This window comes from Taudactylus pleione, unplaced genomic scaffold, assembly GCF_031769625.1.
Source record: "Taudactylus pleione unplaced genomic scaffold, aTauple2 ptg000136l, whole genome shotgun sequence".
NCBI classification, from domain to species: Eukaryota; Metazoa; Chordata; class Amphibia; order Anura; family Myobatrachidae; genus Taudactylus; species Taudactylus pleione.
The window spans coordinates 5,916,916-5,942,745 of NW_028284538.1; the positions used below are offsets into that span (position 1 = coordinate 5,916,916).

At 42.4% G+C, this 25,830-nt stretch overlaps 1 protein-coding gene across 4 annotated transcripts in view; it reads left to right on the forward strand.

Moving 5' to 3' along the window:
• Positions 1 to 25,830, forward strand: part of LOC148522939 (membrane-spanning 4-domains subfamily A member 4A-like) — a 143,537-nt gene that overhangs the window by 115,429 nt on the left and 2,278 nt on the right. For 3 of the 4 annotated variants that reach the window (XM_088473576.1, XM_088473574.1, XM_088473577.1), the window contains 2 exons: positions 786 to 947; positions 11,073 to 11,195. In XM_088473576.1, coding sequence (XP_088329702.1) covers positions 786 to 947; positions 11,073 to 11,195 — 285 coding nt within the window. Of the gene's footprint in view, positions 1 to 785; positions 948 to 11,072; positions 11,196 to 24,146; positions 24,299 to 25,830 lie in introns of those variants that run through there. The other variant, XM_088473575.1, reaches the window with a different exon arrangement.

Here is a 25,830-nt window from a genome sequence, read left to right on the forward strand (position 1 = left end):
TTCACAATGTTTCCACTGTCCAATCAATTGCTGACATGTTTTGCTCAACTATTGGCATAGGCAACACTTACCTGGGTGAAACCTGGTGCGGCAGGACAGAGTTCTTTTGTGTGCCATAGATGCATGCTCTCGAAAGGGGGTGTGGTTTTACAGAAAGGTTGTGTGGTGGCAACTCACAAAATCATGCCCCCTTGTATGTGCTGATCTTGGGGGCATTACCGCCTCCTGTTCTCAGCACACAGTGGGCTTCCCCAGTTGTCCTGCAGCTGCTGCGGCAGCACACAGTCTCTCCTCTGCCTCAATCCATGTCCTGGCTTCATGGTGACATCATACCATGGGGTGACATCAAAATAGTAAAGCAGGTCTGCTATTTTGGTGTTATCCCTTCGGATGGTGTCACCCAGTGCGGCCCGCACCCCCTGAACTCCCCTAGTGATGCCAGTGACAATTAGACCTATTGGATTTGATACAGCTTTGGAGCTTTGACACATTTCCAATCGTGGATCAAAACTTATTAGCAATTGATTGGATGGTTGAAACATTGTAACCAAAATACATTTGGGATGAGCAATGTTTAGCAAGTCAAAACCTGATTGGTTTTCCCATTCTAAAAATTGCCACTTTAGATTTCCATGTGATCTTGACAAAATCTTGGCAGTTACAGAATCTGTCACCCTACTTCATTTGTCCCAATGAGTCAACCCCTGTAGAATGTGGGAGTGTTGAGAGATATTATTGAGTACTGTATGTCTTCCATTGATTGTTTTCCATTTTTATCTGCACAGGTGAGAGGTTCCCTAATGTTGAACATCATCAGCACAATTGTCAGTGTTATTGCACTGATACTAATCAGCAATGATACAATAGACTCTGATTGTTATAATTATTATTATGGTAATCATTCCTACATTAGTTTCTACAATGACATTGACTGCTCAAAACAACAAGTAAGTTATATTTAAGGCTTTATTTAATATAAACTGAGAGACAATTTCTAATTTACTGTATACTAAAATATATCCTTAATATAATAATCCAGGGATATCTTCCATTTTATAAAGTTAAATGGATGGCTAAACTGGAAAGATCAAATTGTACATGGTGTCTTTGTGTGGTCAGATAATCACACAGAAACAAGCAAACATCCATGGTCTGCATACCTCATTTACGTGCTATAATGCATGTTCACTACATCATGTTCTTATTTATTGGTCTGCTGTCCATTTTCCAAAATAATTCACCATGTCAGTATGGCATAAGCAGGCTGCTAAAAGGGAGAAGAACATTGAAAACAGCTGTCTACTAGTTGTTCACCCCACCCCCTTCAATGTCACTGGCCAATCAGAAGTCCCAAGGGTGAAAGTGGATGAAGGGTAGATTAGAGGTTCCCCACAAGTGAAGTTGGGTTAAGGGTAAAAGTAGAGGGCAAAAGCTCTGTTTTGAGGGGGCACTGGGGCAGCCCCCAATGACCAAAAAGCACAGGTCAATGTACAGGCAGGCTCTCTGGAAGGCACAGTCAACCCCACCAGCCATTCCCCCAAATCCAACTGCCTGTAACAGATCCCGGTGCCCCGTGGGACTTACTGTGATTCCTGAGCAAGGTGGAGGGGAGGATAACTGCCCCAATTTTAGCATTGTACCTGGCATGGCTGTGTCATGGCTAAACAACTGCCTCAATTCGTTTGTCCCTTGGCTACTCGGAATGTATGAGGTCTCCAGCAGCACTGCTGTTTACAATGCACAGCCTTGATGCTGATCTGCAGTGTAGACTCCACATAGTGTAGGGCTCAAGTAGCTGAGTATGGAGAAAAAAGTCACCCCCTCTCTGGGGATCATCTCTTTGTAGCTAGAAATTATATGCCAGCTGTATCTCTTTGGGGCTGTAGTTTTAGGGTGAGTGAGAGGTCACTGGTCACTATAATTTATGCACAGCATATCTTCTTGGGATCTCCACTTCACAGATAACAAGGTTTTTATTTTGTTTCACAGGAGGGGTGAGCCTGCATCAATCACCGTAAAACTTTTTTATATTTTTTAACAAAATACAGTGCAATGCTGTATGATAAATTACCTCTTCCAACAGAACAATATTTATAAATGGACCCCTACATACAAATAGAACATTCATTATTCAACAAATCTCAAAAAGTATTTAAAGACTGAGGGCCCGTGTCGCAAGTGCTGAGCGCTCGCAACCGGGTTGATGGTGGCCCACTGCGCATGCACAAGATGGAGCCGGCTCCGTCGTGTGCATGCGCGAGACCCTGCTAGCAATGGGCAATCCATCGCTACAGGTCTCGCACCAAAAGGGGGCGAGCTGTCGATGTTGAGTGACAGCTTGCCCCCTTTGGTGAGTGGGCCGGGGGTGGTGGCTGCCCAAACGGAGGCATTCCCATGAGAATGCCTGCCGTTTGGGGGCGGCCCCACTGACATCACAAGTGATGTCAGTGGAGAGCTTCCGGCTCTGTTAGAGCCGAAAGCTCTCTGGGGCTTGCGATGAATGAGACCCTACCACCTTGCCCTGATTCAGAGCAAGTACTCTGTCAGAGCAAGTGGCTCTGAATCAGGCCCTGAGTGCTAGTTTTCTCAAACTAACCACTCCAGTTACCTTGGAATACAGAGGGGTCACAATTTGAAGAAAATAGTAGATTTATAATAGGACCAGTTACATGTAATAATCCTGACTAGAAAAAAACAGAACAATTTCCCCCAGCACACTACAATGGACCAGCAAAAAAGAAACACATCCTACATGATAATAGAAATGTAAAGCCCTGTTTTCGTTGTCCTAAACTACAGATGTGTCCTGCTATATCTTTGTTCCATATGCCATGTAGTATGCCCTGCTCTTCGGACCCTGTCACACCGATGCTTGGTGTTCTAAGTCACATCATGCTGCAGGAAGTCACAACTCCACCAGATGTTGCTTTTTCTAAACTGCACTGCACATGTCTATTAGTCAAAGAGGATTATGTAGCATCTCCTGCTGATTGGCTGATGGAACCTGTCATTTGTTACACTATACAGTAGTATTGAACTGCATTTTGTCATAAATCCAACAGTGTAATTAAGGATTAAACTATTTGGTCTGTTAGTCCTGTGTTTTATAAGAATACATATCTGCATTACTGCTGCTATGACTCGCTTGCATGGGTGACTGGGTGAGCAATTTCCATAGCCAATGCCTCGGGTTCGAGGCCCAGAAAGAACAAGGGCATTTTTTTTTAATCTACAGTACAGGGTTAAATAAATCATTTGGTCCATAAGTCCTGTGTTTTATAAGAATACATATCTGCATTGGTGTAAAGATGCATGCGTATCATTTCATAAAGACAGCAATTCAAGTTCAATAGTCTTAAAATACGCTGAGGAACTTAGGGCCTGATTCAGCATGGATCACAAAGTTCAGTTCTCAAGCACCTGACCGATGTGAGAATATGCTAATGAATGCAATTGTGATGCCACCGAAGCATGATAAGCAAACTCCCACCAGTACATAATGCCACTAACTTCCCCTTACACACATCCATAATACTTCTTAAGACTGCAAAAACATTAGTAATATCAAGAATCATGGAACCCACACACGCAATTGTGTTTGACCAGACCCACCCGCAGACATTGCCCAACTTTCTGTGTGTAACTAACTAGAAATCAGGCTGCGTCTTCCATTAAAGGGGCTTAATTATGCATGCCCCTGTAATGGCATTAAAATGCATCAGGCATGCCTGCGTTTCAATGACCACCCCCCATCACCACCCCCATATGGTCACTTCCTGTCAGTCAACGTGTGATGAGACTGCAAGCTCCCTGCCAAATCGCATTTTTCTCTAAAGTGCTATAGACATTGTATTATACTCATTATGGCCCGTCCATACTATATACTGTTGGTATATGGTGTAAAGACATCTGGCCTAAAGACACACTTGCAGTTTTTCATAAAGAGAGATCATTTTAGGTTAAATACTCTTAAAGTACTCTGCTAAACTTTATGTATTCCTCCACACTTTCCACATCCCTTCATCTCTATGTTATACCACCCAGCTGCATTAGACTCTAAACTGCTATTGACATTGTATTGTACATGGTACTTGGTGTAAAGATGCACACTTAACATGACATACATACACATAAGGATTCTGCCTTTGAACCTCTATATACCCCTGCCTATACCTTCTAATATCCTACCTATAAACCTCTAAGGATGACGCTAATTTGCGTACACAGTCATATAGTAAATAAAGACTCCAGACCTAGAATCTGTGGTTCCAAAGCACAAAGTATTATTCAAGTAAAAGTACAGCAGTTACACGCTATGATCCTCATATAATCTTAGCGCAAAGAGATTATAAAGACCCAAGAACAATTATACATATGCAGCGCTCTCTGGTCCAGATGTTAGGCATCAGCAAGAAACCCCTCGTCAATCTGTATTCAGCACAGACCAGGAACCCAGGGTCAGAGCACACATATTTATACCCCCCAGAAATAAACAACACAATAGAGAAGTTTGTTGCTAATACCATTGGTCCTAAAGGAGAGGGCATATGTTACAAGGCATTTAATAGGTTGATTCAAATAGACACAACCCAGCCTCTAACAACTGGGGGTCTCTGGTTTCCTGCCCCATGCAACATTCTAACAGTTGTTCATATAATGTACATTTTGTTGCTTGAAGTCTCTGCGGTCCATAAGTTGAGAATGCATGATGCGATCTCCACACCAATGGTACCGAAATACTGTTGAAAGAGTATGCATCAGTACAATACCAATCATAGCTTACTTATCATGTATAAAACCTTAGTTACCAAATAATCTTTATTTCACAGCATTTATGCTAAATGAACAAACTTAAATCTTATACTTTAAAGCTTATTAAACCTTTTATGTGAATATATAATGTGTAAGTATGCGGGGTGTGATGTAAAGACGCTAGTTAACTTGGGGCAGATGCGTGCGCATGAAGCTAATAAACAGTGTTTTCATACAGGATCTTATGCATTCGCTAATATGCGACTAGTTAACAGCACAATTGTGCGTATTAATGTGTGTATGAGAAATGGTGCACTTAAATCTCACTTAAACTAAGTGAACACCTAGCAGTGTGGAATGCTGAGCCTTATAGTTCCATGACTTGCTCATGCCCCAGCAGCCCCCACCCTTTTCAGGCTCCAAAATACTGGTCTTTGTTCTCCCAGGGCCTGTGTGGATGCAAATTAGCACAGCTACAAGACCCAAACCTCAGATAACACTCTTGGCTTTGAAGGTATTTTATTGTAGGAAGCCTGCTAATGTAAGGTGCTACAAACGACCCTCTTGCTGTATTCGAGCAGGGCCACCTGGAGTGAGAGCAGACGTTATGTGCATGAAGCTTGTCTACACAGGCTAGTTGTCACGTGGCCATTTTCTCTGTTTAGCTAATGCAATCCAATTTTGACATACTGTACAGCCATTTCTGAAATATATCCTTTAGGGGAATTATAATAATATACTCACTTTATCCAGAGCACCCAAACTACGTAAAGTCATGAAATGGGCTTTTGATGAATCGCCGTAACTTGTGGTGATGGTCACAGATGCAATCGCATGATGCTAATAGTAATATCGCCACATGTACTAAAGTGTGAGTTTATCGAAAATGGCGCTTAGGCGGCCATTCGCAAAATTCCAGCTTCGACACACAACATGTGTAAAAGCTGTTATGGCTGGCTTGCATGGATGAGTGAGTAAGGTGAGCACTTTCCATAGCCATTGTCTCAGGTTCATGGCCTGGAAAAGCTTGGGCATTTTGTATCTACAATACAGGATTAAATTAAAGATGTGGTAAATCATATGGTAAAAAGTCCACATGTTTAGTAGTATGATATAAGATGTATAGATAGATAGATTCTTGTCAATTACATCCAGTGGTGGTATACTGTATATTACAAATGGTTAAGAGCAGATTAAGCCATCTTCATGGCTTAGCAACACTGGATTTAAAATCAAGCATTTGGAAACTCCTCTGTAGGTATCCTGTATTAGCCAATTGAAAGGCATACACACTGCACAATATGCATGATACTGTGTGACATTACAATTTTCCCAATTGCCAAAATTGTAACATCATCCCAGTGTCTACCCAGCTTTGGACTGAGCTGATCATCTCCTCACCCTTCCACATAACCTCACTTCCCACAGTTTCATTATCAATTGATAGCTCAACTACAGTATATCCTGTAACCCTCAAGTACTCTGTCTTGGAGTTATCCTTGACTCCTCCATCCCATTCAGACCATGGATTCAGTACCTTGCGCAATCTTGCCATTTTCATCTCTAATAATATTTTCAGGTTCAGACCCTGTACTGTACTGCTACTGTAGACCCTCATCCACTCACTGGTCATCTCCAGATTATACTACTGAAATCTCCTCCTGCTGTATCTGTCCTACATGACTACTGCCTCTCTCCATTCCAATCTGTCCTGTCTGGCTTATCTGCTTCTCAAAACGTACTGTACTACATATGCCTCACTTCTCCTACAAGCCCTATACACATACACATCATAGACACAATCCACAGGGTATACTAGGTGTCACACATTTAAGATACTCATCATTGATGCTATTCACGTTGCACTGCTAGTCTAATGTCGTATCGCTAGTATAATGTCACACCAACAGCGCTGCCTCATGTAATGTGCTTTTCATGGTGAGATTTATAGTTCCACCTGGGTCTCTATTTAGGAGCACAACAAAAATCTAAAAGTTCAATCACAGTAAGTGTTTCCTTGCAGATGCTATCCATTGGGTGTGCTATGTGTAGCATATTTAAGATACTATTAATTGACACTATTCACCAGGTACACTACATGACACACCATTATTGTTGCCTCAAGTCATGTGCTTATCATGCTGAGCCTTATAGTGCCACCTAGTTGTCTCTCTCTCTCAAACACACTGATAATTGAGGCTATCCACTGGGTCAGTGAGTTCAGTGGGATTGAATAGAAAAGAGTGAAGGTGGGGGGTGCTGATGCATGCAGTGAGTTCCACACAGTACTTTACATGAACTCTAGTAAACATAATTTGTTATGCTTTTTTGTGTTCTGAGATGCAAAATAAATAAAACAATATAATACAATATACCATATTGAAGGTGCAATAATATAGATTATAAAATGACTTTGCTCCCTAATGGGATAAAATACGATGTAAATAGTGGTTTAGTCTTGACACAAAGTGATCATTTTTAAGAAGCACCCCTGGAGACCACCAAAATTGCAAGGACCATGGCGCAAATCGCAGTGTGTGACACCTTTATACTGTATGCAGCTTCCCTGCCCCCACCCTCCTATGAGATTTGTGATGAACTATTAGATTTCTGGCATTTGTTTTTCATTTTTCACTTATGTATTGAATATTTATGATTTATTGTCTCACTATGTGTTAGGTAGAGTGCAGTAGGTGGATATCTCATATGTGTATTTTAGTATAATACAATGGCCCTCATTCAGAGCCACTCGCTATTTGTGGTCGTTCGTTCTAAAACAAGGGGTGGCTATTCAAATGAACCGTTCGCTGTTTGCGGTCTGTTCACGCCTCTATGACTGAACGAGCGAGCAAAACTTGCGTTCGTTTTTTGGAAAAATACGCCCCCTGGCCGCTCGCATCCTACGTCATGTCCGCTATTTATTAGATTAATCGAGTACATCGACAAGGGCATGAACTGCTCGCTATTCTTGTGGTTGGTGTTTGCTACCACAATTTTGCGAGCAGTTCTGACTCTAAAATAGCCCAGTGACGTGGTCAATGACGCTGCTGTTTTAAATATGCACACCCATAAAACGCCCATTTTGACCTTTAAGCACGCCTGCGTTCTGATCTCCACTCCCCGTTTTCAAGCACCTTCCCCTGTTACCACCCACATACGCCTCTTTCTGTCACTCAAAATAGCATGCATTCGCTAATTTGCGAGCACATGAATTTCAGCCTCACTGACTGGTTAGCGCATGCGTATAACGATCCGTACGTATGCGCAGTTGGGCTAACATCGCTCGGAACGAACGAGCGGCCGCTTACGAGCGGCTCTGAATCAGGCCCAATGTCTGTAGCTGTTTAAAGTAAATTGCAGCTGGGTGGCATAACATAGAAATGAAAGATGGTGACAAGTTTGGAGCAAAGTATTAAATTGGGGAGTGGACCTTAAGAATATTAAACTTAAATTACTCTGTCTTTCTGAACTGCTGTGCATGTGTCTTCAAGCCAAAGCAGATAGACATTCTTATAAAACACAGAACTCACACACCAAATGATTTAATTCTTTATTTAATACTGTATTGTAGATTTAAAAAATAAAATAAAAAATACTGAATTACAAAATGACACTGTCCATTTCCGGGCCTCGATCCCAAGGCACTGGATAGATAGAGCTCACCTTGCTCACTAGCCCATGCAAGCCAGCCATAGCAGCAGCCACACCTGTTACAGTATGTACTGTATGTAATTTTAAGCATGCATCTTTACACCAAGTAATATGTGCTGTACAATGTTAATTGTGTTTTAGAGTCTAATGCAGCTGAAAGGCATAACATAGAGATGAAGGGATGAGGAAAGTGCGGAGAAATGCATAAAGTTGTGCAGAGTACTTAAAAGAATGTTGACCCTTAAATGATCTCTCTTTATGACAAACTGCAGTGCGTCTTTATCCAGGCATCTTCACACCATGTACTGACAGTATACAGTATGGATGGCCCATTATGATTATAATACAATGTCTATAGTGGTTTAAAATAAAATGTAGCTGGGTGGCATAACAAAGAAATGAAAAGTTGTGGAAAGTTCGGACATTGTTTTAGATTCGGCAGAGTACATTAAGAATATTGAACTTGAATTGCTGTCTTTATGAAATGCTACTCGTGCATCTTAACACCAACCCAGATATGTATTCTTATAAAACACAGGACTCACATACCAAATGATTTAATCATTTATTTATTACTGTATTGTAGATTTAAAAAAAAATAAATAAATAAATAAAACATACTGATTTACAAAATTATATTGTCCCTTTCCAGGCCTTAACCCCGATGCACTGGTTATAGAATGCAGTCACCTTACCCACTCGCCAATGCAAGCCAGCCATAGCAGTTGTTACACCTGTTGTGTATGTCATGTTAAGTGTGCATCTTTTCACCAAGTAATGTGTCAATATGATTTACAGTATATAGCAGCTTAGGAGTATATTTACTATTTACTTTCTAGGTGTTAGTTTTTAGAAGATGCTTGATAAATGTTAAGTAGAATCTGAATGGTTGCTATGGGCAACATCTCCACTTCTAAAGACCCACACTTTATTAAATATGCCCCTCAGAGTCTAATGCAGCTGGGTGGCATAACATAGAGATGAAGGTATATGGAAAGTGTGGATCAATACATAAAGTTGAGCAGAAAATTTTTAAGAATATTGAACCTAAAATTATCTTTCTATGAAAAACAGCCCATGGGTCTTTAGGCCTTTATACCACGTAATGACAGTATATGGTACAGATGGCACTTAATGAGTGCAATATTATGAGCACCAGACTGTCACGGATCATCGACCACTGCTACAGTATTGTATTCGGTATTGTAGTTTTCATCTGTGGAGCATCCCCAGAGGTTAAACTGTTCATTGCAATGCATGTATTCTATAGTGGCATGCAGTATGCCATGCTGAACCATAATACATGCTGCGGCAGGGAAGACAGAATACTGCACTGTGATCAAAGATGTAGAAGGACACATCTGTACCTGACAATACTGGAGATGTGCACAGACCTAATTCATCATTGGGTTTTGGATTTTGCAAAACCACCCTCAAGTGTGTTGATTCAGAATCAGTTTTGGATTCCTTAAAAAATCAATAAAATCAATAAAAAATCAATAAAATCATGTCATTTGGACCTGTCAACATGCAATCTTAAACCCGGGTTTTTTTTTTTAAATCCATGATCTGAACTGATAGCAGACACAAACCAGGACTTGGTTTCACTTGGAACCCCAAAGTGATTCCGAACTGGGTCTCCATTCGACTCAGAACCCCTAAGTTCAGGTGTGTTCGTATTTCAGGAAAACCGAACTGCAAATATCTAGATAATACACACAGTAACATGGAACATCCTCTATCCATCCAACGTCTCCTACTGGCCACTCTAGCAAACATTGTCATCTTCTTCCACAGACTTATGTGCATCCATGCAAAACTAGGGGCTCATGCACAAAAAGTACTGTAGGTGTGTGATGTAATCCTTATTTGTGTTTTTCCATTGTCCTATTCACATCGCTTTGTAAATAAGATGAATTTGAGGGTAATATGTTGCATGAAACGATGCTCTGCACTGTGGAGTCAGGGCTGTTTAACATACAATGAAGTAAGATATATGTGGGCACATCTGTATGTTTGCGAGTTTCATAGATTAGCTCTTATTTCACATGTGAATTTTGGTGACATGAGTTCCAATGTATCCCAGATTTGCAACTTCAGTTGCGATAAATCACCAATTTGAATGATCTTGCACATGCCATAACTAGTTACAGTCACAAATGACAAAACACAAATGTGCTTTTTGATGTGAAAAACATTCCAGCAATAAGGGGTGAGTATGGATCACATGCCAACATGATTCTTAGTAAATTTCCCTCCAGGTGTCTTGGGTGATAATGGATAGGTTTGAGACAGAGAGATGAGCTGTTCATATTTGACTCTTTGTTTTACTCTTTTATTTGTTCTTTCAACCAACTTATCACAATTTTTGACCTGAAAATGAGGCAAAATGTTATCTTTCATGAATGTCTTGTATCTGCTGTGGTGGAGAGATAATATTGTGCCTTGCTTTCATATCCAAGCAAACCGAGTCAAGTCTGACATGCTCATCTCTAGCTTGAAATCAACTGGTATACAGTCTGTGGTGACATGTACCATCCCCAGTAATAACACCAGTGTACAACAAAAGTCTTTCTATTTTTATACATAGTTTATAGCTTAACCAATAAACATTTCTCATAAATACAGTACACATTAAAATGTTGCGTATTTTAATTTTGTGTTCACAGCTTATTGGATATATTCATAATTCTACTCTCCTAGTGCTAAATCTGCTGGTGTTCTGTGTGACACTTTCTAGCTCCATCTTCGGATGTCGTTCCCTATCACACATACCATCTAATGTAACCCAGGTAAGAGACAGATGTGTTGTATAGTAACACAAACATAGCACTAAGCTGTATAAACATACTGTAAAGCTGATACCTGGCCTAACATGAACAATTCATCACAATCTATGAAGAAGATCTTATAGTGTTTCTTAAGACCATAAATAGGGGTGTACAAGTGATTCCACCACCCACAGAGTAGGGCCCAGGAGGCTGTACCAATGTTACCTGGTGGCACTTGTATATGACTTTGAGTGCCTGTAATGACCTAAACAATTCATCACATTTCATGTAGAAGATATTAAGTACCAAACATTTAATTGTATTGTGAATTTATTATGATTTACTTTTTGTGTTTTTATCCTATTGGTGCATGAATTCATCTTCTGTAATGTTCTCTGGACCTGATTCAGCTTGGATCACAATATTACACACGCTCACACCCGACCGCTGTGAAATTATGCAAATGAATGCGATCGCAATGCCCCTGCAGCACAAGATGCAGATGTCCAGCACTACATAAGGCCGCCCCCTTCCCTTTACTCACATTCGCAATAGCTAGCAAGACAACGAAAACATCGGTATCATCAAGAACCATCGGACCCATATATTGGGGTCTATATACTAAGCAGTGATAAGTGACAGAGTGAAAAGTGATAAGTATGTGATAAGGTGCCAGCCAATCAGCTCCCAACTGCCATATCACAGGCTGTGTTTGAAAAATGACAGTTGGGAGCTGATTGGCTGGCACGTATCACAGACTTATCACTGCTTAGTACATAGACCCCATGGAGTTAATGTTGATCTGATCTCACTCACAAACTGCTAAACTTCCTGCATGCAGTGGGAGCTCAGGCTGCATATGCCATTGCAGGGGCTTATTTATGCACATCCCTGTAATGGTATTCAAATGCACTGACACGCCTGCGTTTCTCTGACCAACCCCCATCACCAACCCCAAAACAGTCACTTCCTATCAATCACTCTGCCATAATACTGCGTCCTCACTGCAATCGCTTCCCGATCGCAGTGGCCGGTTCACGCACACGCACTGCGATGCATATATATGTGCAGAACACAACAATCAGCTGACTGCATGGGATTGCAGGCTTGATTTCCTTGCTGAATCAGCCCTCTGTATCCTATTCACTTTTACCTCTAAAAGCAGATGGCAATTTGCTACACATCACCCAAGAGTTTTTACTGAAATACTGCAGGATTTACATTTACTATCCTCTGCTTTGGAGTGTGAAAACTTAAATCAAGATGTGTGGCTGTTTGCAACCTGCTCAATCTTATGCGGTTTAGGCCAAACTGGTAAAAGCAGGGGGAGGCAAAATGAGACCAGTGCTATTCAGAATGGGGCAAGATATTCATGGGACTGGCCCAATGCTGTTTAGTTGAGTACTCAGCCTTTGATATAGCTCAAGACAATTATGTCACACTCATGAGTAAGTGCAGCCATATGCTATGCTGCCAATACTGCTGGAATCATGGAATTTTGTTTGCAACTGAATACAAAAATCCGTCGGTCTGGGACAAAATCGGCCACAAGGGTGTATGAGTTCCATTGCTGTTGCCAAAGTTTTATGCTATTGCAACAGCAACTTTCGCCACTTACCACTAATTAAATTGATCCCATAGTGTGAAAATGTAGAAATGCAGCACATGCACCTGTAGCACTGTACAGTAATTCATAATTGTCAGCATGCACTGATAAACCATGACTGTTCTTTCATGATAGCTCATGTAGAATTGGCCAGTGGCCACTGATTATATTAGTGATTTTGAACAGTGATGATTGTCTATTTGTCCTCAAAGTGTCCATGTAGTAAGTAAAAACATGCATCAGCCTACAGTGGCTCAACAACATGTGTGTGTTTAGCTATATATATATATATATATATATTCTAGTTGGGAAGGCACCCACTTTTATACTATATCATCTGAGTGCCAAACCAAGAATCAACTATATATATATATATATATATATATACATATATATATATATATATATATATAAGACAAGCACTGACTCCTGTGTTTTGGTTTTGGTTACAACTCATCATCGGGTTTTGGTTTTGCTAAAACCGCCCTCAGACAATTTGGTTTTGGATTTGTATTTAATTTTTTATTATAAAAACAGCTGAAAAAAAATCAATATAATTAAATCCAGTAATTTTCAGTCAATTTTGACCAGCTCACAAAATTGTTTTCATCTAGTTTAGGCCAAAAGGTTGCACCGAGTTACAGTAGCTGGCTGAGTAAGCTATGTGACAGCAGTAGGCAGCACAAACATGTGGCAGTTCAACATGGCACATCTAGAATACAGAATGGCTCTGCAGTGGCAGACAGAATGGCAGTTTATTTACTGCCCCATATTAGAAACTGAGTGTTTTAATTAATCAAGAACTAGATCAGAGGTCCTATGGAGGGGGAGTATGTATGTAGTTGAAGGAAGGAAAAGGAAGGAAGGATTGATTCAATTGTAATTTTAGTTAAATTTTTTTGTTTCAAAGTAAATTTATGAGGAAAGATCTGAGCCCCGGCTTGGGTTTTCCTACCAGGCTCGAATTCCAAATTGGGGCAAGAGTCATCATCTCGGCATAGAATTTTGCAGGTTTTGGATTCAATTTGCATCTACTAAGAATCTGCAGGAAATGGGGCCTATATACCTCTATGAGAAGCTGCTGATGGATGGCATTGCAAGATGCAAAAGAACATGTCCTCCCCAGTAAAATACATTAATATGCACTACTCCTTCTGTCAAACACAAACAATCTTGGCAAAGCCAATATTGAAACGTTGAGTAAGATGGAATTGTTGTTTAGCCCTCTCACTCGCCCTTATGTTGTATATTAAAAAGACATGCACAGTTTAACAAACCAATCACTTCAGTAATAGGCACTGCCACTTTTGACTGAAGTGATTGGTTTGTTTGGACCCCCACAAAACAATGGTCTCTACAAACTGGCTGTACAGAGGCAATATGTCATTGCCATTATCATACTTTCCCTCATCAGTGTGTACATCCTCTTCACACAATATTAATTTGTCTCCACTGGATTTCTCCATTATAGGAGCTTCTATACATTGTGTTAATTGGCGGTAAAAGTCTTTCTCATGGAATTTGTAGTTCAATTCGATGAACATAATCTTTTCCCCATTTTGAGGAAGTAGCTGTCTATGCTGATTGCTAACAATGTTTCTGGCTGTGCTGAAAACTCTTTCAGAGCACACACTTGAGGGGGGGAAGCTTAAGTAAAGCAAAGCCAGTTTGTGCAAGGGCCTCAACATTGTTTGGATGGTGATCGTATTAGATGGAGTCGTGGTAGAGGTGTCACTAATTTTAGGCAATCCTTTTACACCTGACCAGATGTAAAAAATGTTGTGTTGACTCATCTGCATCACCAGTGGGTCTCTTGGAAAAGAAGAGACATTGTGTTGGTACTTGAGCTGACAACTTGCTCACTAGGAGCTCATTGCATCTCTTAAGATTTATGTCCATCAGCAAGAATTACAGGACATATAAAATAAACTTAGGATCAAGCACTGCTGCTAAAATGTAATGACCCGATTTCAAGATGCTGATAACCCTTGGATCCTGGTGAAGTAAATAAAGAACTTGGGGCCTGATTCAGAGCCGGAAGCTCTGACAAGAGTGCTCGCTCTGAATCAGGGCCATCCTAGCAGAAAATGGAGCGGCCTCCTGGCCACTCGCATAGCTGTGGGTGACCACCCACAGCTTATGCAAGCGGCCAAAAAGATGGTCGCGATGGTCAAGACCATCATGACCATTGGGCTTGCAATGAGACCCTTGCGGTAGGGTCTCATCTGGTGCAAGCCCGGAGTGATTTTGGCTCTATCAGAGCCAAAAACACTCCCACTGACATCACTAGTGATGTCAGTGGGGCCGGACCTAGTCGGTAGGCATTCCCATGGGAATTCCTCCGTCTGGGCAGCCACGCCCCCGGCATGCCCACCAAAGGGGGCATGCTGTCACTCACCATCAACAGCACGCCCCCTTTGGTGCGAGACCCATAGCGACGGCTTGGCCATCGTTATTCGGGTCTCGCGCACGATGGAGCTCCCTCCGTCATGCGCACTTGGGCACCATTGACCCGCTTGCGAGCGCTCAGCGTTCGCGAGCGGGTCTGAATTAGGCCCTTGATCTACATGTCTGACATACTTAGCATAATCACTTCATTTCATCTCCTACTTCAGTTTCTCAAGCTGCTTTTCCAAAAGTCAAATTAGGGGAATCACTTGACACAAGCTGGAAGCATTTGATCTCACTTCACAGGTGACTTCTTCAAAGGGTTTCAGCACCTTGCAAAACATGGAAAGTATTCTCCACTGTGTTGGAGTAGGGTACAGTCCCTTGCCTCACACTATGTCATAGCTTGTTGTGTAGGTTTGGATGGCTTTTTGCTGTTCCTCCATTCTATGATGCATATAAAAGTTGTCATTTGTGGCATGGCAAATTGAACTTTTCTTGCAGAAGCTCCAATCTTCTACAGTACTGAATGGTGAAAATTGTCCCATAATTTATCAGGCCACAGACAGCATCTCCTGCATACCCCTGTCATGTAAAAAAAAGTCTGCTCCACCAAGTTGACTGTATGAGTAAAACATGGGACATGTTCAAATCTGTCCAGCTGTAATGCTCTCACAATATTTGTGGCATTATCAGAAATCACAAATTCCTAAGAGAGTACAAGCATGGTCAAGTAATTTTGCAATGACATTCCTTAGTTTTTCTAAGAGTTTGACACTGTTATGCCTCTTAGTGAAGCCAATGTAGCCTGCCTGTCAATGAGCTGGCATTTTGTGCCACCTACTGCTACTCCTAATGTGTTTGAAGGGGACACACTCATCAAGTGGGCTGTCACCATTATGTAAAGTTTTGTTTGCCAAGTACCATTTGTACACATATCTGTGGTAACTGGACAGTGAATACAATGGCATTTTGTAGGCCAATAATTACATTTTTTAATGTCTTGGTACAGGCGAGAAATTGCTTTTCTAGTAAAATCGAATTTAGATGGAATTTTGTAGTGGGGATACAGGATCCCAATTAACTTTCTAAAACCTGATGCATTAATGGTGGATAATGAATGCAGATCTAATACTAGCATAGCCATCATGGCATCAGTGATCTGCTGTGTGACTGGATGACAGCTGTCATACTTGCTTCCTCTTGCAAAGGATTAACAGTCCATTGTTTTTTTAAACTACTACTGTTATGAAACAACTGCCTATATTGCATAAACCCTCTAAAACAATAGCTGAAATATTCCACCTATAACAACTGCCCTTTTTCCCTTAGAGAATGATACTGTAACAAGTACTGAGATGCAACCAGATCTTAAACTCATAGTAGGTGAGGTTTATACAAAAATATCGAAAATCGCATGATTTGACTGTAGCAAAAAATACACTTGAAATGCAAATTATATTGAATGGTTCAATAGGTGCAAAAACAATCACAGTAGGTGTAGCATTAATTGACAGTAACAAATTAAAGCCAACCACAAGGTCACTGTTCAAAAAATAAGTACTGGTGATACTCAGCATTAGATGAATATGCAGGACACAAGATACCAGGGATAGGCAAGCTAAGCACACAATGATCAGGAAATCAAACAGCACAATGAATATACCAGTATCAGCAAGCTTACTTCACATACAAGAATTTAAACTGGTAATGTGCTGAAATACTGCCTGCCTTTTAACTCGAGATGGGCCAATCAGGTGTATCCTCAGAGACTGGCCCTCTAATGAAAATATCTAATGCAACTGAGTGCTGCACATATACACTTATGTCCTGTCTGCTGTCAACAGCCAGGACCAAGAATTATTGTGACCACTGTGGTCCTAGTCATTTTGCTACCATCGGGACCATCATGCTGTGTGGCTGAGCTGATGTGGCATCCCAGTCGCCTGGTAATGGCTGGGATCCACTGGAACTATGACCCCTGGTGGTGGCTCATAACAGTTCCTCCTTGAGGAGGGGTTAAGGAACCAGGTTTATCCAGAAATTCTCTAAATAATACTTTAAGATTATCTGCTTGCAAATGTCTTCTGGGTACTCATGATCTTTCTTCAGGTCAAAAAATTTACTTGTCCATGAACAAATTTGGAATTCAGGATCTTCTCCACAACATACTCATAATGAACCTAAATCAGAACTGGAGATGGTTTCCTAAGGTGGGAAGACTTGAATTTTTGGGAAATGAGTACAGGTTTTAGCAGAGAGCAATGGACAGTGTTAAACATTTTCAAAGACTTTGCTATTTTAAGATGAATAGCAACTGAATTCACGTGTTTGACAATCTCTAAAGGACCAATGTACCTACGTAGTCCCAAGTTTCATTGATGGTTGGTAAAGTTTAATGTTATCAGTGGACAACCATACCTTGCCACTGTTGTGATTACAGGGTGGAATCCACTAAGATAGTGTAGAGCGGAGATTTGAGTAGGAAGTTGGTGGGTGCACCCATTTGAGTGGTCTTTCGTTGCTGCAGTGTTAATGGTTAAAAGTGGGACTGCCATGTTAAAATCTCATGCCAGCCTTGAGGGCTGGAATGCAGTGACTAGTCGTGGCAAAGGGGTAAGAATGTGATACAGCCTCGGAGCTGTTAAGGAAGCCTTGAGGGCTGATTAGTCTTTGCTAGTTGTGTCCTGTGGCCAGGGCCATAGAGAGCCCGGCCAGGCCCAGGTAAAGGAGGGGGGGTGGCCTAATCACAGGAGGCTTGGTCAATTCCCCCTTGACTAACATTTTTTAAATTAATCAGTTTTGCAGCACCACTTCATGGCACTGTGCACTGGGGAGGGGGGCGCTATAAGCCCCCCAGCCCGGCACTAAGTGGGGGGGCGCAATCAGTGTCATCGCTGCCCCCCACAGCCCTAGGAGACTGCTCCAGCTGCTGCTGCAGCAGCCGTGAGCAGTGTCGCACTGCAGTCCAGCACAAGCTGTGTGCTGAGCTGCTTTGAGGGAGGGAGCCGGGGGTGACACTGGACCCAGGCCCCTCCGGGCCCCTCTAGCAAGCCCGGGTAAACTGTACCACCCCCCCTCATGGCACCCATGTCTGTGGCCAAGGGAAAGATGCAGCCATTTGGCTGTGGAAGCAGCCTTGAGGGCTGGTCTGTCTTGACTAGTTGTAGCCTGAGGGCAAATGTTGAGATACAGCCTTTGCATTGTGGATGCAGCCTTGAGGGCTGGTATGTCTTGGCTAGTTGTAGCCTGAGGGCCAAGGTTGGGATGCAGCCTTTGGGCTGATAAGTCTTTGATGTAATGTGAACAAGGCAGGAAGTTGTTACCAATGTCCCTGGATTGACACTAGTGGTGATGCGTCGGATTGAGCACTTGGGACGCTGAGATGCAACCAGAGCTGCCGGGATGATACTGGCGATGGTGCACTGGATTGCACACTTGGGATGCTGAGATGCGGCCAGTGCCGCCGGGATGACACTGGTGACCATGCACTGTATGGCGCACTTGGGATGCAGGGATGTGACCAGTGTCACCAGGTTGACACAAGCCGCCTGACACTGACCTGCATCCTGGATGGAGTGCACTCTGCATGCTGATATGGCTATGACAGAGATGCACACTCTGCTGCCTCAATGACTCAAGCAGCATGTGGCAGATGGTATGCAGACTCAATGTATAATACATTTTTATGGTCCATGAATACTGTGATGGTGTGCTTAGCCCCCTCTAGCCAATGTCTCCAGTCTTATAAGGCTCATTTGATAACAAGTAGTTCTCAATTTTTGAAATTATAATTAGCTTCTGCATCAGAGAATTTCCAGGACAGGAAAGCACACGGATGTAACTCGTTGACTCCCAGGTCCTTCTGGTCAGAGTCGTAACAAGACTTTTTGGTGCCCTGTGCCAGAAAGAGCATTGGTGCCCCCTCATTTTTCAAAGGGACATAATGCACCCAAAAAAGGGCCATGGCTTCATGGGGAAGGGCCAGGGAAGAGACAGGAGAGGCCAGGACATGCTGGGGATGAAATAAGAGGAAGCTACAAGTGAGAATGATAATAAACAGATATTTGACAGGCCCAAACAGCGCCCCCTGCCCTGTGGTGCCCTGTGCGATGGCACCGGTCACACTACCCTAGCTAAGGCCCTGCTTCTAGGAGGAACGGGATCTGAGGATCTTGTTTCAAGGATTTAAAGGCTTGTATAACATGTAGGGAACTGACAGAGGAATCTGCACCTTTTTTGGTTAAGGCGGTGATTGGAGCAACCAATATAGAAAATGAATGAATAAACCACCTAGATTAATTTGCGAAGCCCAAAAATCTTTGAATAGCTTTCAGGTTAGTGAGTTGTTTCCAGGGAAGGATGACCTAAAGTTTACTAGGATCCATGGCATACCCTTTAGGAGTGATGACATACCCCAAGAAATAAACTTTTTTGACCTCCAACTCATATTTCTTGAGCTTGGCATACAAATGTTGGTCACTAAGTTATCCCAGTACCTACTTGACCTGACTTTGATGCTGTTCCAAGGACTGACAATAAATCAAGATAACATCCAAATAAAGAACAACAAATTTCCCCAAGAACTCATGAAGGACATCAAATCTTAGAAAATAGGGGTTTGACACCCCCTGCTGCATTTGCGATCCTAGCACTGTGATGGAGGTCACAGTGCTGGGATCACCATCGTGACCATTGGTGGTTCACCATCGCGACGATCAGTATTTGACAATCGCAATGGTGGATGGCGCCTGGAGGCCAGCCAGCAGAGTAAGCATTTCCCAGAAAGCCGTCAGCCCCCACCCCCACACTGCCCCTTAAATGCCTCTGCCTGTCGATCAAACAGAGAGCCTTATTCAGCTTCGGGAGGAATTTCAAAGCTGCTCACAAGCAAATTTGTAATTCCATCTGTGCAGATATGGTAATGCAGCAGGAGGCACCATGCCTCCTACTGAATTACTTATCCGAGCTATGTTGTACAATGCAGCATTGGATAATCTGTGGAACATTGGCCGGCTAAGCTGACACATGGGGTCACACAGTCGGCCACTGCAGATGAGAGGAAGTCACCAGGAAACGGATATCCTGGCCTCTTCCCTCCCCCACAACTGTGGCAATACACCTTTCTTTTGGGAAACTGAGGCCATCGCTGCCCCCTCCCACCCCATATGGCAGTTGACTTTTAATCACTGACAGCCTGCTGTCGCTCTGCGTACGTATACGCAGAACCCATACTGCACATGTGCAGTACAGTTCAGGAGCCTGCGCAGATTCCTGATCATCAGGAATCTGCATTCACCAGTGCACTGCCGAATGAGGACCAGAATGTGGTTGTCAGGTGACCAAGTCTGCTCAGTATTGACAGAGGGCCTGATTCAGCAAGGATTCGAAATGTGCGCATGCACGAAGTCGGTCGCTGCGTGTATATGCTAATCTGTGCATATGCACGGCAACCGCAGCACAAGATGCAGACACCCACCAGTACATAATGCCTCTCACCTCCCTTTACTCACAGCATGAGTAGTCCGCAAGATAGCAGAAACATCGGTAACATGGACAACCATCAAAACCATAGTCACAATTAGTGGTTGCATGCAGTGAGAGCTCAGGCTGCGTAGGGTCTCGCAATGGCTAATTTATGCACACCTCTGCAATGGCGTGGAAATGCAAAGCCACGCCTACGTTCACATGACCACACCCGGTCACCACCCACAAATGGCACTTCTTGTCAATTATAGTTAGAGTGGTCTGCAAGCACGCTGCGTCTGCCCTGTGTACCCTTTCCTGATCTCACTGGTTGGTTGGTGCAGTACAATGCATATGCATGTACAGTGCGAAGCCTAGTCCTTATTTACCATGGGCCCTTAATCAGAGGAGGTGCAGAGGAGAGGGAGGTCTAAACAGTGGCTGCACACCGGTTCCGTCCTCTCTTATACAGACCCTTTCTAATAGCATTATATTTATATGTTCAAGAGATTGTCTTTAAAATATTATGTGTTTTATACAGAGTAATATGTATCTATTTTAAGGTTGTTTTGTAACAAGATTGTTAATAACTAAGCATGTTTTTATTGCCAATTCCATAGTACTTATCCTACAGAGGATAATTTTCATTTTATTAATTACTTGAGTTTTAGCTTATGGCTTGGTAAATGCTGCAGTGAGTTACTTTTATATGTTTATAGAAAATGTTTCATTTTAAATAAGCTCCAGGTTCTGTCTGTTATATGTAGCAGAAGTTTGCAGCAATAGGAGGTCATGCCTCTTATGTTTCATCAAATGAACTTTATCAGAGGGCCTTAATTCATTAGGAATACCCTTTTATACAGTAAGGAACCAAAATTACCACTAAAAATTCACAATGTTTGCAGACCGAGGACCTGATTCAGCTCGGATTGCAATTACAAAAGTGCACGCAGACGGTCGATTGTTGCACGCTGCATATGCGTATGCGAAGGAAGCTCTCCGATCGCATAGCGATTGCGGACACCACGCAGACCCATCACTGAATGATTGACAGGAAGTGATTGTTTTGGGGTGGTGGTCGGCAAAACGCTGGCGTGTTAGAGTGTTTGAACGTCATTACAGGGTCGTGCATAAAATAGCCACTGCGATTGCATTTCTGAATTGCATGGGTATTATGGATGTGAGACAGAGGAAGTGGGCGTCTTTATATTGGGCTGTGACGACATTGCAAATGCATTCATTAGCATACTGTATTTTCACAGCAGAACTGCAAGAGTGCTTGCTACCATGTTCACATTAGCGATCCATGCTGAATCAGGCCCTGAGTTCCATGTATCCATATATCATAAACATGCTCCGACATTTCTCAAGAGGTCGCGAGCAAAAATCTGCTGTATAGCCGCCCTAACCAGCACATTAGATGGGTTTAATCATTTTACATGGCTAAACACAGTCTAAGTGAGAGTGAAGACCGCGATTATTAATGGGTGCCAAGAACAATTGATTTGCAACTCTGGGAACCCATTAATTATCGCCGCCCACAAAACAATTAATTTGCCCCCGCAGTGTTCACTTCAAATTATCTAAATTGCTCTAAATAAAAGTCTTTATTGGGATCTACAATAACGGATTAATAATAGAGTCAAAAGTTTAAATGGAAGCACTAGGTCAAATCTATTAAGTTTTGTATCTATTTTGCAAACATAGCAGCTGGTGACAATAAACGTAACTCATCACAAAGGAGGTAGAAGAGGGAAGTCTATAAGAACTCTTCAAATACTAATAAACATTCAGGTTTAATGATTCAGCAAGGAATGCAGCTGCGATTTTGTATGCACCAAGTCGATTGTTTCACACTGCGCATGCGTACACAGTGCGAGTGCGTGAACCAGCCACTGCATTCGAGTAGCGGCTGCAGGGATCACACAGTCTCATCACACATTGACAGTAAGTGACCGTTTGGAGGTGTTGACGGGGCTGTAGAATGCAGACGTGCAAGTGCATTGATCACTGTTACAGGGGCGTGCATAATTAAGCACCTGCGATTGTATACGCAGACAGAGCTCAAGATGCAACCAGGAAGTTTAATAGTTTGTGAATGAGGTCAGGTCAACCACTATTGTGCTTGTGGGGCTGATGGTTCTCGATGTTTCTGATGTTTTCGCTGTCTTGAGAGGTATTGGTTATGTTAGTAAAGGGAAATAGGCGGCATTATGTAGTGCTGGGCGTTGGCTTATCATGCTGCAGCTTCGCGATTGCATTCATTAGCATATTTTTGCAGCGGCCGGGTGCGTGCATGTGCAAGCTTGCATTCCATGATGAATTAGTCCCAGAGTCACTACTTGGTACGAGAGATGTGCGGTTTGGTTTCCCACAAGATCAACCATACCAGAGCTTGGGGGATAAGAGTGGAACCAAATCCCAGTTCAGGTCTTCCTGCCAAGCTCGGTTCTCAATTTGTTTTGGTTTACATATAAGAGTCCCTTCCTTGTGATCAGGAGCCATTGCACACAGGAGACTGAAGGAAGAGGGTGTGTGACTGTGGGCTGTAGTAGTGCTAAGAAAAATGTAATTAGCATGTCATCAGGGCAACATTAGGACAACATAAAGACAAAGGGCCTAATTCAGCACAGATTGCTAATGTGATTATGCACGGAGACAGCCGATTTATGCACTCTGCGCATGCATCGGAGTGTGCGAGTGCATATTTGCAATCGCTCATCGATCACAGACTTCATGCAGACCTATTGCAGTGTGATTGACAGGAAGTGAGCATTTCATCATGGTGATGGGGTGTGGTCAGAGAAACGCAGGCATGTCAGTCACTGGGGTGTGCATAAATTAGCCGCTGCAATGGCATACGGAGCCTGAGCTCTCACTGCATGTCAGAAGGTTTGCAATTTCTGAGTGAGGTCTGACCTTGTGTAATTGTGCATGAGGCTCCGATGTTACTCGATGTTTCCAATGTTTTTGCTAGATTGCAAGGTATTATGGATGTGAGACAGGTGAAATCTCCAGTCTTTAAATTCATGGTAAACGTAAAGGTCCTTTCTTTCCCTATCTCATTGTACATTCACTTAGTGAAGTAGCAGTTAGGTTCAACCACAGTAGCTTTACATCTGTCCTGGTGTAAAAATAAAATCAATCATGGATCAGTCCAACTCAATACTAGAGCAGGCAGGGGTAGTACTTCTGTAACATTTACTAAAGGAAGTCAAGAGGAAAGATGGTTAAAAAATGGCACCTCAAATCTAAACAGTATTTCACAATCTTAAAGAAAACAGCACTTCTAACTATAAAATGAAACATTACTGACAAAAAACATAAAATAGTCAACATGCATACACCACATGTAGTGGCCTGGAAAGGCTCAGACCATGATATTTCTTTGCGAGTGGTGGTTCTACTCCTGCTGTTTCATGCCCTAGAATGCCTATTGTGAAAGTTAGGGCCAAACACAGTGAGCCATCTTCTGTAACCTCACATGCAATACCTTCTTGCTTTGTGTCTAGATGTGTCACCTTTCAAACAGGAAAATCAGTGGACAAAAAGAACACTAATACAGAAAAACAAACTGTGTGCTCACAAACTTCACAGATCTCTAAGGAGAGTATAAAGGTGTCCATGACTGTGATGTGTGATTCTCACGTTTCTAACACTGTAATCGAAGAGAAGCCTCCTTCCACCATTTCTGCACCCTATATAAATATGAGGAAGAGTTGTAGTAAAAGTAATAAAGATGACATAAAAATTGAGGATGCTTCTGTGGAAGTGCAACATGATAAGGTGAATATTTCTTAATCTGACTCTAATGAGGATGTTGATGATGAATGTGTTGGACAAGAAGTTGATAAAATTCAGGAGAGGATGTTGTTTGTGTCAATGTAAGTCAGTCACCAGTTGCAGCAGCTCTTGCCAGTGATAAAAAAGGAATTTTCATGCTTGGGCAAAAGGCCAAAAAAATCTCTTTCGGGTGGACATATTTTTGTCAAGGCATCTCTACCATTTGTGAGGCCAAAGTAGATAGATGTAGGGATGATAACCATCTAGACAGCTCCTCTCTCTTATGTCATTTGCAGCAAGGTCATGCAAATTATTTATCAAAGTCTGGAAATTCATGTAAAATAATAATAAGCAGTCCAGCATCAACTGCCAGCAGCATGGATAGATCCCAGCACATACAGGCTCTCATTCAGAGGCACTCGCAAGATGCGAGCGGTCGCTCAGAATGAGGGCAGCCGCTTGCATTTTAAAGTGCGGCCTCCTGGTCGCTAGCCAAGCTGTGGGTTACCACCCACAGCTCTAGTGAGCGACCAGGTTGATGGTCGCAATGGTCAAGGCCATTGCGACCATCGGGGCTTGCGACGAGACCCTAAGGTTGGGTCTCGGCAACCGCAAGCCATAGGGAGCTTCGTGCTCTGATCGAGCAGGAAGCTCCCCACTGACATCACTGCTGATGTCAGTGCGGCCGCCCACAAATGGCAGGCATTCCTTAAGGAATACAGAAAAAAAGAGATTTGCCCCCCAGCACACTGCAGCAAAAACAATACTTAAATCCTACATGATAATAGAGATTTTGAGGTATTAGTTACACACATTTGCAAATATATGAATAAGTGCCAGGCCAATCGTCAAGGCTCCTCTATACTGGCGTCCCTAACATTAAGGGGTTCACGTCTGAGAAGCAAGGCACCCCAAAAAAATTCCAGCCCAGGGCATCACACGAAAAAGGGAAAAAGGTGATAGTGAAGTATAAAGAAAAGATGTGTAAAGATAAATCAATAAGTGTTTATGAAATGATAAAGAATTAAAATGACATAAATAATGTACAAACAAATAGAGAAGTGATAAAAGTATTCTATGTGAATTAAGTGGTGATGCCATGAGAAAGACCCAGTCAGAACCCCCCCGGGGGCCCCACTCCCAAACGCTCACCCCAAAATAATTATTGCTACATATTGGTAGCACCCACTTTGGGTCATATAATTGCAATTGATGTACTGCATGATAACAGTACATATGAAAGCTGAGAGCTAACTTACCTTGGAGGTACCCAAAAAACCTCCACATGGCACTATAAGCATCAGCACCTCCTCCTAATGCTGACTGCCTTCATGCCTCTCCAAAGTTGCAAAAAAAAATGGTAGTTGCTCAGATCAGCTTAATTGCATAACTCAGGTGCTTGTAAAGGGCGGG